Genomic DNA, 16985 nt, shown 5'->3' on the forward strand with positions numbered 1-16985 from the left:
TTTTAAAGTGTCCTAATATTGTGTTGGAGTCCTCTACAATATGATTAAATGCATCAAAGGTCAGAAAACATTGTAATTCTCTCAGAATATACATTTATACATAGAGTCAATTCACAATGATTTTGAAACGATTCGTTTGATCAGTTCTGAGCGTAATGTCTGTAAACCCCTCCCTTCCATAAATCTACTCTGCTCTGATTGGTCAGCTTTCCAAGCCTGTTGTGATTGGCACAGAGAGGAGTACTTGAGCAAGTTAGCGAAGGCTGCCATCAGTGTTGCCAAATCTGTGGTCGTTTTTGATGTCCACGGGTTGAAGCAACCCCAATAACGTCATATTTAGCCACTGGAATGGGAATTTACCAGGGGAACCCTGACAACAGAAATGTGTATTTTACACCCTGGAGTGTGATTTTTAATGGGGGACCCCTGCTGAAATATGACTGGACTAGTTTTCATACAGTTAATACAGTTTTCCAGTCCATTCTTAAAGGGGTCATCGGATACCCATTTTCCACAAGTTGATTCTTTAGGGTCTTAATGAAGAGTCTATAATATACTTTGGTTAAAAATTCTCAGTGGTTGTGTAAAACAACACCCTTTTTACCTTGTCAAAATCAGCTCTGCAAAAATCATCTCATTCTGGCCGAGGCTGCTTTAAATGCAAATGAGCTCTGCTCACCCCGCCCCTCTCTTCTCTCTGTGGAGTGACCAGCCTGTTTACTTTAGCCGCTAAACTTGCTAACTAGCACATTATTAGGAAAGGCAATCGCAAAAATTCATAAAAGAAACCCTTATACTCACTTCTGCTGTAAGTGAAGCTGGATCATGAATGATTTGCACAAACATAGACGCATTTATGTAGATCGGGAGGTTTACCTGGAATCCCAAAGCTGCACTAGGTATACACATATTTGCATAAAAAACTAGATATTTTTTAGCACTCATTTGAAAATGTACACATAATGTATCAATCGTTCTTAATGGTTGTGGTTCGGAGACACTTGTTGTTCTAAATAAAGAAGATTATAAGCCAACAAAGATAAAATGCAAGAATAGAGAAGCAGGTCTTAGTAAATTGATGAGCAAACATAACTGTGGTATTGTGGAAAAAAATTCATTTGAGCCACTGATTCTTCACATCATCATCTTTCAGCAGTAAAAACGAAACAAACTTGCTTTGACAGCACAGAACTGCGTCTCCTCGACATGATGGAAACACACAAACTCGCTTAGTTGTTTGTGGGCAGGTCTGTTACCAAGTGATGTAGATCGAAGATAGCTGAAGATTTGAAAATATGACGACTTGTTGAGGCGATTCAGAGAAGACTCTTTCTTTTGAGAGACTATATTTATAATGCTTATTTAAAATAACTATTTATAATAATTTTTTTGATTAACAACTTTGCAGACTGTTTACATTGAAGGATATCTATGTTATAAACGGCAAAAAAGATATTTTTGAAAACCTATTAAAAATAAAAAAATCATATTCATCCCAAAATCTTGAATGGAGTATGTGTATGTATATAGAAAACAGATTCAGAAGACCACCACAAACCACTGTTGGGTGCAGTTGTGATGAAACTGAGATAAATGTGTGTGCTCGCACAAAAGAGGAATACTGCCAATGTCTGCATTTTCTCAGTGCAGTTTCTGTTTTCATTCGTTTTGTTTTTGTAAATTACTATCTATTTGCAGTCAGACATAAGATGTGTTCCAAAACCAAAGCATGCAGAGATAAAAACAGATGAAAAGCTCCGTTTGCAGGCCATATTATATCATAAAGAGCAGTCGTTATGAAAGCCACACACACAGAATATGATCACATGAAACTCCAGATTTCCCTCAAACAATTACTTTTCACCTGTAATTAAATCACAGTTTTACAATTGAGGCAAGTCAAAGCACATAAAAACATTTTGTGGGATTGTTTGAACAGAATTTGTGCTTTGCTTGTGTTGGATAAAAACTGCTTGTTTTTGTTGAACAAAGGAGTGGGTGAAAGAGAATCAAAAGGGGTTTGCTTATTCTGCTGCAGTAATAATATACTATGAAAATAGCTGAGACAAAAACAGTTTTGGTCACATGACATTGAGAGTTTAATGAAAATAGTCTCAGTAGGATCAGTCATTTGGTTCAGTGGTGGGTAAAATCATTAAAAACCTCTGTAAATGTCTAGGCTGGAATTAAATATTAATGATCTTTCGGTGTTATCAAATTTCTCTTATACAACATGTCAGGCTAATAACTTCTCTCTCTCTCTCTTTCTGCAACAGCACATGCAGATGAAACGGACACTTTTGCATTTTTCCACGAGGGAGCGCAGGGCTGCCTGGGGGTTCGAGATCACATGCTCTACCTCTCTTCGTCCTGCAAGGGTGATGCCCAACTGTGGAAATGGGTGACCAGGGGGCGGCTCTTCAACATTGGCTCCTCCCTCTGCCTGGGCATCACCACGGGCAACGTGAGCTCATTTGGCGACAAGTCACCACTGGGCGTGTTTCGGTGCGACTACGAGCCTCCGCGAGTGCGCTGGACCTGGAGCTGCAGCAAGTTCTTGGAGATACTTGAAAGTTACTTGCCTTCCCCTAAATTACTCCTCAACACCGGCAATGTCTCGGCCGCCGCCTCCCCGGCTGCAAAATCTCCCTCCCAAAAGTCTCTGTGGCGAGTCTATGACAGTCAAGACCTTTGCGCCAAGTCATACCGAGGTCAGCACATTAAAACTTGTTTCATTCTCTCTTTCTCACAGTTACACAATATCTTGAGCAGTAATTTGCCTGTCCACACTAATAGGAATTGCATCCAGTCAGCATTTATTTGATGTTTAATTTACAAAATCAATAAGATTTGTAATGTTTTTGAAAAAGAAATCACTTATGCTTACCAGTGTTGTACCAAATATTTGTTTTCTGTTTTAATATATTTAAACTATATTTTAATTTATTCCTGTGATGGCAAAGCTGAATTTTTACTCCGGTCTTCAGTGTCACATGATCCTTCAGAAATCACTTGAATATGATAATTTGGTGATTAAGAAACATTTATTATGATTTTCAGTGTTAAAAACAGTTGTGCTGCTTAATAATTCTGTGGAAACCAAGATTTATTTTAGGATTCTAGGACTAGTAAGTTTAAAAGAGCAGCATTTATTTGAACTAGAAATATTTTGTAAAATTATAAATGTCTATACTGTCTCTTTTGATCAATTTAAAGAGTCCTTGCTGAGTAAAAGCATTAATTTCTTAAAAAAATAAAAAATAAAAATAAATAAATAAAATAAACTTTTGAACAGTAGAGTACAGCTATGTGGAGCAGATATTTGGACCTATAAGATTGCGAAAAAACCAAGCAATCAACAGAAACTCCTGCAGCTTGATTTTTATTGCTTGTCACTGTCACACATATTTATAATGCAGTGTTATAGAAAATATACAAATTACAAATTGTGGAAGATTTTAAAACAAAGAAACAAAGGGTAAGGAAGTAAGTCTGGACATTTAAACAAGGCCACATGTCTTTTGGACCTCAGTGATATTTAGACTAGGATTTTCTGTGTATGGACGTTTTTTGCCAAGGGCAACTCTAAATTTGTCCCGATTGGCTACTCACCAAAAAAGAAGCCAATTAAAAAGTCTGGCCAGTGTTTGCATACGGCGCTGTTGCCCAGTCGTCTCTCAGTCTCACCAGTGGTCTCTCAGAGTCCCATCAGACAATCTGTCTCATAGTGACTAATATAGATCTGAAATCACAGCCATTCATTACTCCACAGTAGTTAACATGTGGTTTAGTTAGTTCACAATGACTGAGGATTTTTTGTAATGCTCCGGAAGTTTCTTCCTTGTCTAAAATTTGTCTAAAAAGTCCTCTCAGACGGCCAAATAAATAAATAACTAGTTTTCATTGTGGTTTTATAGTAGGCCATTGCACGTTTTTAAATTTGATGACGTTTTGTTATGTTAACAGTTCTTGAATGTTTGCATTTGTCTGCCCATGTTGATGGAGCAATGACCTAAAATACTCTTGAGAGTGTTTCCTCACCGTTATTTAGCAGGTGTGTTTTGTTGCTACTGAATGCTAGATGCTTTTGAACGCTTTATTGAAAATAATACAAAAAGACAGTAATACTAAGACAATAAATTGACATCTATTTCTATAGCATTGTCTTTACTGGTTGCACGCAGAAACAAACATACAGCAAGACTGTAGTCTGATTCATCAACAAATGACTTTTATTAGCCAAAAAAGATGCTAAAAATTCAGCGTTGAAATCACAGGAATAAATGACATTTTAAAAGATATTCAAATAGAGAACAGTTATTTCAACTTTGGATCAAATAAATGCAGGCTTGGTGAGCAGAAGAGACGTCTTGAAAAAACATTAAAAATATTACTTTTCGAAAACTGGTATTATAGTTATTTGGGTCTTAAAAAGAACTAGCAGAAACTGTCAATGGATTCATTAAGGAACTAGAATCATTAAGTGAAATGGCAACTTAATTGAAACCGGAACTATTAAACTCTTTCATAAGCAGACGCTCCACAGCACATATTACTCCCTTTTTTTCCTCTTACCTCTGTTTTATGGTCTCTGTGAGAGTCGCTTCTTTAGAGTTCCTGACAGAAAGTTGCCACTGATATGTGCCAACACAAAGTTGTTTTTATGCTTGTGTGTATATGTGTGAGTGCGTATACAAGAATGAGACTGCGTAAGTTCTGAAAGTTCAGCTGAGAGTGAAGTTTTTGGAAGTGTGTATGTGCCCTACTTTTCCACAGCTCTGAACTGCAGCAGCAGTAGAACTGTAACACAGCTACACACCCTCACTCCAGTCTGACATGTGCTCTCTGTTGTTCCTATATAGTTTTCTCTCTTTTTGTCTTAGTATAACTCATCTGTCCCCCCTACCCTCACGTTTTCTCTCTTTGTAGACTAAGAGCTAATCTGTACAGTCAGACAGAATGCCCAGGGGTTTCTATAGTAACAGCTGCATTCCAACCGAGGGGCAATTGAGAGGAAGAAAGTGTGAAAATGCAAAGAGGGAAAGAGAGAGGAGGGGGTGACAGAGTTCAGGAAGAGAGGCAGAAGTTTCACATAGACATGAACTGACTATCAAGTATTATATATTTCACTGCATCTTTATCTATCTATTCTGTCTGTCTTCCTTTCTCTGTCTATCTGTTTATCTGTCTGTCTCTCTGTCCGTTTGTCTGTATGTTTATTTGTCTCTTTGTCTGTCTGTTTGTCTTTCTGTCTGTTTATCCATCTGTCTGTTTATCCATCTATCTGTCTGTTTGTTGTCTGTTTGTTTGTATATCTGTCTGTCTATCTGCCTGTCTGTCTGTCTCTCTGTCTGTCTATTCATCTGTCTGTTTATCCATCTGTCTATCTGTCTGCCTGTCTGTCTGTCTATTTGTCTGTCTGTTTCTCTGTCTCTCTCTCTGTTCGTCTGTCTGTTTGCCTCTGTCTGTCTGTTTATCCGTTTGTCTATTTATCCATCTGTCTGTCTGTCTGTCTGTCTGTCTATTTGTCTGTCTGTTTGTCTGTCTCTCTCTCTGTCCATCTGTCTGTCTATCTGTCTGTCTGTCTGTCTGTCTATTCATCTGTCTGTTTGTCTGTCTGTTTATCCGTCTGTCTGTCTGTCTGTCTGTCTATTTGTCTGTCTGTTTATCTCTCTCTCTGTTCGTCTGTCTGTTTGCCTCTGTCTGTTTGCTTATCCGTTTGTCTGTTTATCCATCTGTCTGTTTATCTGTCTATCTGTCTCTTTGTTGGCTGTTTGTTTGTTTGTTTGTTTGTCTGTCTGTTAGTCTGTTTGTTTGTATATCTGTCTGTCTATCTGCCTGTCTGTTTGTATGTCTTTCTATCTGTCTGTCTGTCTGTCTGTCTATTTGTCTGTATGTTTGTCTCTCTGTCTGTTTCTCTGTCTGTTTAAATATCTGTCTGTCTGTCTGTCTTTCTATTTATCCGTCCATCTGTCTGTTTATCCATCTGTCTATCTGTTTGTTTGTCTGTCTGTCTTGGTATTTGTCTGTCTGTTTGTTTGTCTGTCTGTCTTGGTATTTGTCTGTCTGTCTGTCTGTCTCTGTTCATCTGTCTGTCTATTCGTCTGTCTGTTTGTCTGTTTATCCGTCTCTCTATCTGTCTGTTTGTCTCTCTCTCTGTTCGTCTGTCTGTTTGCCTCTGTCTGTCTGTTTATCCATTTGTCTGTTTATCCATCTGTCTGTCTGTTTATCTGCCTGTCTGTCTGTTTATCTGTCTGTCTGTCTGTCTCTCTATGTTTTTTATTTGTCTGTCTGTTTTTCTCTCTGCCCTCCCTATCTGTCTGTCTCTGTCTGTCTGTCTGTCTGTCTCTCTATCTGTCTGTCTCCTTATCTGTCTCTCTGTCTGTTTGTCTGTCCTTCTGTCTGTACATCTTTCTGCTGGTCTGTTTTTTTTATCAATTGCTCTGTCTGTCAGTTGTCCTATCTGTCTTTTTTCTGTCTGTCAGTATACTATTGATCATTCTATTTATCTATTGTTCTATCTGTCTGTACGTCTCTTCTATCCTTCTATCTGTCTATCGCCTCTCATTGTATAGTCAGTGAAAAAATTAAGTTTAATGACTATGTTCATGTTTTTTCTTGAGTAGCATGACAGTGCAAAATTATAGTGGTTTCAGAACCTATTTTAACACAGTTACGTCCCGCCACACAGCCTGACCAAATGAAAAGCAGTTTTTACCCATAACTGCCAGGTAGCATTTACATAGTTATCTCTGGGATGACTACTTCATGGTGGAATGGACTATTGATGCTAAAACTCGCATACAGCAGTAGACAGCAATAAAATGTACATCTGTTATGTTCTTCATAATAAAATGCTCCATCTCCTTTCCTGCATTCACATTTATTAATTTAGCAGAAGTTTGTATCCATGTTCAAACTATGTGTCTGTCATTATCTGTCTTTCCTGGTAATTGTGACTTTCTGCTGGAAGTTATGGACTTTATGTTTCTCTGTCTCTTCTCCATAGAAATCTACACTATCCAAGGAAACTCTCACGGCAGCCCATGTTACTTCCCCTTCCTGTACGATGGCCAGTGGTTCCACAGCTGCACCAGTGTGGGCAGGGAAGATGGCTTTCACTGGTGTGCCACTACCCATGATTATGGAAAGGACCAGCGCTGGGGCTTCTGCCCAGTAAAGAGTGAGTGAATCCAGCTGATCCTGCTCACATCATTCATAGAGCTGACCTGTTCAATTCAGAGCGTTCTTTTACTGTCTGGAAGCTGGAATGTGAGACTACTGTACATCATAGTACACGTATTCCTGCAGACTAAAATGCATCTCTCTCTCTTTCCAAAGGTACTGACTGTGAGACGTTTTGGGACATAAACCCTTTGATGGATAACTGTTACCAGTTTAACTTTCAGGCCACGCTGTCCTGGAGTGAAGCACGGACCAGCTGCCAACAGCAGGGAGCCGACCTGCTCAGCATCACTAAAGTAGAGGAACAAATTTTTATTAACGGTGAGAGATGGATGGATATAAACATGGTAGCTTTCATGATTTGGTATGCAAAGGGATTAAAGTGAAAGGATTCTGGTAAATGCAGTACGAACAGGACAGAAATTGCTACACTCATTTTTGTTTAAAACTCAGTGGAATGTGTTTATAAAGTATGTGTTTACTGTAGGTTTGCTAACTGGGTACAGTGCCACCCTGTGGATGGGCCTAAATGATTTAGATCTCAAAGGTGGCTGGCAGTGGGCTGACTCCGCCCCTCTCAAATACCTAAACTGGGAAACAGGTGAGGCCACACCCTTTACAGCCACACCCTTATTTAACCACACCCACTCAGACATTAAATCCATATATTTTAGAAAAACAGACTAGATTTGAGACTTTATTCAGCTATTGAAAGCTGAATAATTCATTCTGGACAGTTGCAGCATTCTGCAGTCAATATTTTCTTATAATGAAAGCCTTTGAAGTTTAGTCTTCGTAACTGTGGTAATTTTATGTCTCTTATAGCACTTTATAGTTTCTTCTCACATATAGCAATGAAATTATTTCAATTGAATCAATGTTCATTTATTTATTTATTTACACTACAGTTCAAAGGTTTCATGTAAGATTCTTTTTGGAAGAAATTAATGCTTTTAATAAACAAACATAGATTACAATAATAAAAAAGTCCCATTCATTAGACATTAAACATTTCAATTTCAAATAAATGTTGTTCTAACATCACAATTTCCACAAAAATCAACAGGACAGCCACATTAATATAATCCACATTTTAAAAAAGTAAGAAAATTTCCAGCAAATCAGCATATCTGAGTGATTTCTGAAGGATCATGTGACACTGAAGACTGGAGTAATGATATTAAAGACCCTCTTTGCATCACATGAATAAATAGCATTCTTTAATATATTATAAAAATAGAAAACAGTTATTTTAAATTGTACAAATATTTCACTGTATCACTGTTTTTACTGTATTTTTGAACAGTAGTGCATCTGTATGTTTGTTTTTTTGTTTGGTGTTATTAGCCCTCCTGATAATGACCAGTCATCAAACAGTAAACCAATTATGACCAACTGACTGTATATTTTTTCGTACATATAAAAGAGTACTTTAGTGACTTTTAAGACTTTTTTCTTCATTGTTCTGCTGCTTTAGAGTTCTTAGTAGGTTTTATTTTATTTGGCACAGAAGAGCTCATTTGCATTTCTCTTGGGAAAGATTATTTTTACCTCATGAATGTGTGTGTTGTAGAAATGCCAATCTATGATGAGGAGGAAAACTGTGGCGTGATCAGCACCGATGCTCAGGGTCGCTGGCACAACCGGGACTGTTCAGTGGCTCTGCCTTACATTTGCAAGAAACGACCCAACGCCACACTCGACCCCTTCACCACAGGTATGTGTGTGTGTATGTGTGTGTATGCACATTTGCGGCTTGCTGTTCACATATAAATGTAAAGAGCAACGTTACCACTGCTTACACTTATACTTTAAATGGTTAAATCTGACTTGATTTATTTCGGTGGTAAACCTTGTCTGGCCCAGCCATGCAATTTGAGTATCTTGCACCAAAATTGCAAGATTTTCTGCATGCCGAGAGGTTTTTTATTTTGGATTCTGCTGATCTACCTGAAACTCTGCTTTGGTCACACTCACCTGTGTCTGTGTGTGAAACAGACTCCTGGGCAGATGATGGGCGCTACCAGTGTGATGTAGGCTGGCAAAACTTCCAGGCGGGCTGCTACAGGCTGAACTCAGACAACCTGGACTGGACCTCTGCCCACAAAATGTGTCAAAAGATGGAGGCTAATCTTGTTAGCATTCACACCCTCCCAGAGCTTGAATTCATCACAAAGCATATGAAGAAAGGTATACACATGGAAATATACATTCATAAATATACAGAAACACACCTGCTTTTTCAGTATTTTTGTCTTTCCAGTAAAAAAAGAAACTGCGTGTTTCTTTATCTTGATACACTGTAAAAAATGAATGTGATTTTAATAGTAAAGACTGTGAAAATGCTATGTTAACAGCAAGTTTCTGTACTATATATGGTGCTAAACTGATTACGTTTAACGTGATTTTACAGTAAAGTAATATTAAAATCATGGTTTTTAGAAAGTGAAAAACAGCAGGTCATTATATAATTTACAGTGAAAACTGTGTTTCGTTGAAATAACTGTTTCTTGTTAGTTTTTTCTTATAAGATGTGTAGGGTTTTATCTGACATTTAATGTTGTTAAATGAATGTTTATTGCATTATTTCAGTATCGTGTGTTAGCATGCTAGTGTTTAGTATTTCATTGAATGACACTGTGCACCTTCTATATATGTGACCCTGGACCACAAAACCAGTCTTAAGTAGCACGGGTATATTTGTAGCAATAGCCAAAAATACATTGTATGGGTCAAAATGATTGATTTTTCTTTTATGCCAAAAATCATTAGGAAATTAAATAAAAATAATGTTCCATGAATACATTTTGTAAAATTCCTACTGTAAATATATCAAAACTTAATTTTTGATTAGTACTGTGCATTATTAAGAACTTCAACGACAACTTTAAAGGTGATTTTCTCAATATTTAGATTTTTTTGCACCCTCAGATTCCAGATTTTCAAATAGTTGTATCTCGGCCAAATATTGTCCTATCCTAACAAACCATACATCAATGGAAAGCTTATGCTTTCAGATGATGTATAAATCTAATAAAATAAAATGTGCCCTTATGATTTGTGGTCCAGTATAAGTATTTCCCTCCTCAGCTTGTGATGAGTTTTGGGACATTTTCAATATCACATATTTTTGATGGTTATCAGTGTATTTCAAAGTTACAAAACAGATTTTAGTATTTCATTGGGTTGATATATTATCATTACATCAGTTAATGAAATATGTTTTTATTTTTTTACTGTTAATTTAAGTTAAGGCTGTAAAACCTAAAATGTTACTACCATATTTTTTACAGTAAAGTTCTGGCAACCACAGCTGCCAGTATTTAATCGTAAATGTGATACAGTAAGCCTCACTAAATGTATAAAGTAAAATAATATATAAAAAATAAAAATAAAAGCAATTTGCCAGTTGTGTAAAGGTAACAGGTCTTAATATTTTATATAATTTGGCACAATCTTCATGATGTTTCAGACTCTCTATCTTTCTGTCTCGTAGATATAGAGGAGTTATGGATTGGTCTACATGATACAGCTATGCAGATGAACTTTGAATGGACGGATCGCACTCCAGTCATTTTCACGTACTGGCATCCATTTGAACCCAACAATTTTCGAAATGTTAATGAGGACTGTGTCACTATCTGGGGGCCTGTGAGTATATATAAATATATATATATATATATATATATATGCATGTAAATATACACTGCCCGTTAAAAAAAAAAAAAAGTCACACACTCTAATATTTTGTTGGAGCGCCTTTAGCTCTGATTATGGCACGCATTCGCCATGGCATCATTTCGATAAGCTTCTGCAATGTCACAACATTTATTCCCGTCCAGAGTTGCATTAGTTTTTCGCCAAGATCTTGTATTGATCATGGGAGAGTCGGAACGCTGCGCAAAGTCTTCTCCAACACATCCCAAAGATTCTCAATGGGGTTTAAGGTCTGGACTCTGTGGTTGCACGATTTGAGCCTGATGAATCCTGGCATTGTCATCTTGGAATATGCCCGTGCCATCAGGGAAGAAAAATCCATTAATGGAATAACCTGGTTATTCAATATATTCAGGTCATCAGCTGACCTCATTCTTTGGGCACATAACATTGCTGAACCTAGACCTGACCAACTGCAGCAACCCCAGATCACAGCACTGCCCCCACAGGCTTGTACGGTAGGCACATGGCATGATGGGTTCATCACTTCATCCGCCTCTCTACTTACCCTGATGCGCCCATCACTCTGAAACAGGGTAAATCTGGACTCATCAGACCACATGACCTTCTTCCATTGCTCCAGAGTCCAATCTTTATGTTCCCCAGCAAATTGAAGCTTTTTTTTTTTTCAGATTAGCCTCACTGATAAGTGGTTTTCTTAAGGTTACACAGCTGTTTAGTCCCAATTCCTTGAGTTCACATCGCACTGTGTGTGTGGAAATGCTCTTACTTTCACTATTAAACATAGCCGTAAGTTCTGCTGTTGTTTTTTTACGATTTGATTTCACCAAATGTTTACATGATTATCGATCATGATCATTCAAGATTTTTTTCCAACCACATGTATTCCTCGAAGATATTGGTTCCCCACTATGCTTCCAGTTTTTAATAATGCATTGGACAGTTCTTGTTTTCTTTGCTTGATGCATGCCAATAATTTGACCCTTTTCCACGACCACAGGATGTGTCTTTTGACATGGTTGTTTAAGAAATTAGAAGCTACTCACTGCATCAGTTAGGGTTTAATAACTTGTTGCCAGCTGAAACATAATCATCCATGCAGTAATTATCCGATGGGAGGCTCTTACCTTTTTGCTTAATTAAATCCAGGTGCTGACTTTTTTTGGACGGGCAGTGTATGTTGTTCAAAAATTTGGGATCAGTAGGTTTTTTGTTTGTTTGTTTTTTGTAATAGTAAACACAATTTGAGATATCATTAATTTGTATTTATGCATTAAGCAGACACTTTTATTTAAAGCAAAGAACAAAAGAGGAACAAAAGCAATTTGTTCAGGATCCAAAATATTCTTAATGTACAAAGCCAAGTTTATTTGACAGCTAGGTCACAAAAACAAACTATAGAAGAGAAATGCAAATAATTTTATAAAGAAATTAATATATTTATTCACATTAAATTGATTGAAAATGATAGTAAAATATAATCATTTGACAGTTTTGAACTTTCTATTCATCAAAGAATCCTGAAATAAATGTGTCATGGTTTCAGCAAAAAATTTTAATCAGCACAACCATTTTCAACATTGATCATAACAATTAATGTTTCTTGAGCAGCAAATCAGCATATCTGAATGATTTCTGAAGGATTATGTGACACAGAAGAATGGAGTAATGATGCTGAAAATTCAGCTTTGCATCACAGGAATCAATTACATTCCAAAATACATTAAATTAGAAAACGGTTGTTTTAAATTGTAATAATATTTTACAGTATTACTGTTATATTAAATAAACACAGACTTACGATAAGCATAAGTGACTTAAAGGGATAGTTGACCCAAAAATGAAAATTCTGTCATTAATTTCTCACCCTCATGTCGTTCCAAACCTCACAAATTAATTAAACCTCACCACACAAATTAAGTCATAAATGTGAGAGCTTTCTGACCCTACATAGACATTCAAGGCCCACAAGGGAAGTAAGGACATCAGTATAGTCCATGTGACATCAGTGGTTCAAACTTAATTTTTATCATCTTCTATTTGTTTGCATAGAAAACATAGATAACAACTTTATTCAACAATTTCCTCCATGTCAGTCACATGGACTACTTTAATGATGTCCTTACTACCTTGGGCCTTAAACGTGTCAGTTCTGTTGCTGTCTATGCAGGGTCAGAAAGCCTTTGGATTTCATTAAAAATATCTTAATTTGTGTTCATTTATGACTCTTTATTCACTTATTTTGGGTGAACTGTCCCTTTAAGCATAGCCAAACTCCAAACTTTTAAACTGCAGTGTAAAATGAGCATAATTGTCAAGAAAATAGTATAAAACTTGTAACCTTATCCTTATGGTGATGTTAATGGACATGAATTTGCTTTTCCCTATACTCGTAATTAAGACAGTGATCCTGAAAGTCTAAGTTTATAGCAGCTTCATAATGATACCCCCTCATTATACAGTATGCTTGTGTGTTTGTAGGAGGGCCGCTGGAACGATAGCCCATGTAATTACTCGCTGCCCTCCATCTGCAAGAAACCGGCTCAGAAGTCTGACGACCGGATAGAGGATCACGGCTGCAAACGGGTAAATCACTGTCGCCTTTCACTTTGTTGGCTTTCTCCTTACGTTTTTCATTCATCTTTGTCATTCTTCCTTTTTCATTAGTTTTAATCCTCTAATTACCCTTTCTTGTTTTGTTCTCTGCAGCTCCTGCAGTTTTCTGTTTGTTACTTCTGTTTAGCTGGATTTCTCCCCCTACATACTTTCTGTTGCTCTCTTTCTCACTGCATAAAGACTCTATTCACAGTCGCTGCTGTGTCATGCTGTTAAAACTCCAGATGTGGTTAGTAGACCCAGACCTGCCTCAAGCATACAGTAAACAGAGAAGTCTGACTCACACACGCTAGTCTTCATAACTCTCAACTGTTTGCTGACAAAACGTTTGAGGTCATGGACCAAGTTACTCTAACAAGCACACAGAAACAAAAATGCATAGGAACATGCTTTTCTTATTGCCATCCTCCACTCAATTCATCCAGGTCTAGCAGCTCTACATGAAACCGTCTTTGTTTTAAATGAGCGTGTGGATTATTGCTGTTACCTTGCTGTGACCCTGTTAATAGGCATTTGTTTAAATAAGACCTGTGACCCTGGATGCCATCGCCTGGGTCAGAGTTCAGAGGTTGCTTGTGGATACCCTAAAGCTTTACAACAGTCTGTTTGACTAAGTTACTTTTTTACCTGAAGAAAACTGTTCTTACTTATGCAAAACTAGGGTGCTGTGGGTTTCCAGGATGTTGCTGTTTGGTTGTAAATGTGTTCTGATTTACTGAGTTCTGATAATTTTAGTATGTTGCTTGGGTGTTTTGTTATGTGATGTTTTGCTTCAGAGATAAGATTCAGGTCCTCTAATGTAGGTCTATGCATTTTGTTGTTGTTTGTATCACGTGTAAGTCCTACAACTTATAGAAGTAATAGCCAAACAATTTGAGATAACACAAATGTGACCCTGGACCACCAAACCAGTCTTAAGTAGCACAGGTATATTTGTAGCAATAGCCAACAATACATTGTATAGGTCAAAATTAACATTTTTTCTTTTATGCCAAAAATCATTAGGATATTAATTAAAGATCACATTCCATGAAGATATTTTGTAAATTTCCTACCGTAAATATATCAAAACCTAATTTTTGTTTAGTAATATGCATTGCAAAGAACTTCATTTGGACAATTTTAAGGATGAATTTTTTTTCAGTATTTTGATTTTTTTTCAGATTCCAGATTTTCATATAGTTGTATCTCTTCCAAATATTGTCCTATCCTAACCATACATCAATGAAAAGCTTATTTATTCAGATGATGTATAAATCTCAATTTTAAAAATTAACCCTTATGACTGGTTTTGTGGTGCTAGTCCTGTGGACTAGTTTTCAGTGTCAAAACTGAATATTTGTAGTTAGTGGTTTGTTTTAATCACAAATGAGAGAGAATAAAAATAGTGAAAGAATACACAATAAAACTAATGCATGCCTCCTTAACTTCATATATAATTACAGTTCTTTCAAATACTTTACTTTATGTTGCTTCTTTTCATTTCTTCTCTACGGTTTTCTTTCAGCTAATTAAGCCCCTTTCGAATTTCATTTTCAGCAGGTTTTGACTTACACTGATAGAATGTTCAATACTTAAAATAAATAAGTATAATCAAATACATTATTTATTTATTTTTTTTTTTTTTTACACCACTTTCAAAGTTTGGGGTCAGTAAGATTTTTAATACTTTTGTTCAGCAAGTGTTCATTCAGCAAGCGTTAACAGTAAAATATATACAGTCTGAAGTTATGTAAGATTTATGTAAAATAAATGCTGTTTTTTCTATTCACCCATGAATTCTGAAAAACAATCACACAAAGCTATTAATTAGTTAAATACAGAAAACATTTTTAATAATAATAAATATTTATTGAGCAGCAAATAATTATATTATTATGATTTCTGAAGGATCATGTGACACTGAAGAGTAATGATGCTCAAAATCCAGCTTTGCATCACCAGGAATAAATTACATTTTAAAATATATTTAAATAGAAAATCGTTATTTTAAACTGTAATAATATTTCACAATATTACTGTTTTTATTGTAGTTTTGATTAAATAAATGCAGACTTGGTGAGCAAGAGACTTCTTTCAAGAAGGTGAAAAAAATCTCACAGACCCCAAACATTCAAACAGTGATGTAGAATGAGTTTAATTGTCAAGAAAATTTAGCGAACATAAAAATAATCATGACAAAAGTATCATTTTGTGAAATAGCCAGAAATGTTCTTGAAGGGTTTTGTGGGATTCAACCATATGGTTGTCTGAGTTAATGTGGTTGTTAATGCTTGCAGTTTTCCAGCAGACTTTATCCCTGTAGAGTGATGTTAATTAATCAAAAACCTTTGAATGTTATCTACATTGCACAGTATTATTAATCTCCCCCCTCTTTTTTTTCCTGTATTTGGATTTACAAATTACAATAATTTTAGAAAGCATTAAAACTATTCTTTTGCTGCATTGTGAGTTTCTGTAGTTGAAAATTTACAGTAGTTTTAACAATTTAATCTTCATTTTTGGAACAAGCTGCTAAATTTGGAGTCCAAGTGAGTTTGTCATTGTCAGACAATGAGAGAACACATCTGACTCTCTGTAATGTCTTAAGCAGTAGAGCAGACAGCCGGCTGACGGGTCAAGTTACTGCCTCTTGCCAAGTGCTGACGTGTAATTTAGATGCATTCCTTTAAATGTGGGTGTCTGTGTGTGAATGCATGCGTGTGAATGTGTGTGTGTGTGTGTTTTGTTCTTGTGATTTTTTTGAGAATTATTTTTAATTTAATTGTTTTACCTAATTTATATATGTCAAATTCACCTATTGACAGAACCGGCTTAGACCAGTATGAATTCCTTGCTAGTCCAGACTGGTTTATCCTGGCATTTAGGGCTGGGTAAAAAAACACTGATTCCTCGATTTGAATCGATTCTCATTTTTTCGAAATGATATTGACTCTTAAATCCTAAGAATTGATTAGTCTAGCCTGTTTTTCTGTTAATGAACAGAACATTGTAGCGCACCTCCTATTCAATAAATCGCAATAAGCTTTGTGCTTTGTTACTTTTGATATGAAACAAAGTCGTAGATTTCAAATTCTCTCCATTTGAAGTTGCAAGCTTGTGAATCAAAATCTAATCAAATTGTGAAATTTGTGTCAAAACCCAGCCCTAATGCATTTAATCAGAAAATTTAAACTAAATTAAAATTCAAATGAATTTTCCAGATTATACCCCCTTCAATGTTTTACAGTTACCAATGAACATTTAACTTATAGCAAAAAAATAACTAGTCTAAAAAATATTCTGAACTATTCAGAAACATTTACCAATGCAAAGAATAATACAATGCATTATAACAAAGCACACCTCTTTCTCTCTCCCTCTGGTGAATCTCCTCAGGGTTGGAGATGGCACAGTCCTTCCTGTTTCAAGGTCGGAGAAGAGTCTCTAACCTTTAATGAAGCAAAAGGAATGTGCGCTAGCAACAATGCCACACTCGTCATTATTAATAACAGGTACTGGACACA

At 36.2% G+C, this 16985-nt stretch overlaps 1 protein-coding gene across 3 annotated transcripts in view; it reads left to right on the forward strand.

Annotated features, from left to right (window-relative positions):
* Nucleotides 1-16985, forward strand: part of mrc2 (mannose receptor, C type 2) — a 49758-nt gene that overhangs the window by 10353 nt on the left and 22420 nt on the right. For all 3 annotated transcript variants that reach the window (XR_007827442.1, XR_007827443.1, XM_051106084.1), the window contains exons 2-10: nt 2277-2711; nt 7010-7183; nt 7342-7506; nt 7673-7786; nt 8759-8902; nt 9184-9375; nt 10682-10836; nt 13345-13449; nt 16858-16973. Coding sequence is in view for 1 of the 3 variants with exons in the window: in XM_051106084.1 (XP_050962041.1) it covers nt 2277-2711; nt 7010-7183; nt 7342-7506; nt 7673-7786; nt 8759-8902; nt 9184-9375; nt 10682-10836; nt 13345-13449; nt 16858-16973 (1600 nt within the window). In the remaining 2 variants the exon portion in view is untranslated. The remainder of the gene's footprint in view (nt 1-2276; nt 2712-7009; nt 7184-7341; nt 7507-7672; nt 7787-8758; nt 8903-9183; nt 9376-10681; nt 10837-13344; nt 13450-16857; nt 16974-16985) is intronic.

The sequence above is a fragment of the Labeo rohita genome, chromosome 3, assembly GCF_022985175.1.
Source record: "Labeo rohita strain BAU-BD-2019 chromosome 3, IGBB_LRoh.1.0, whole genome shotgun sequence".
Lineage (NCBI taxonomy): Eukaryota > Metazoa > Chordata > Actinopteri > Cypriniformes > Cyprinidae > Labeo > Labeo rohita.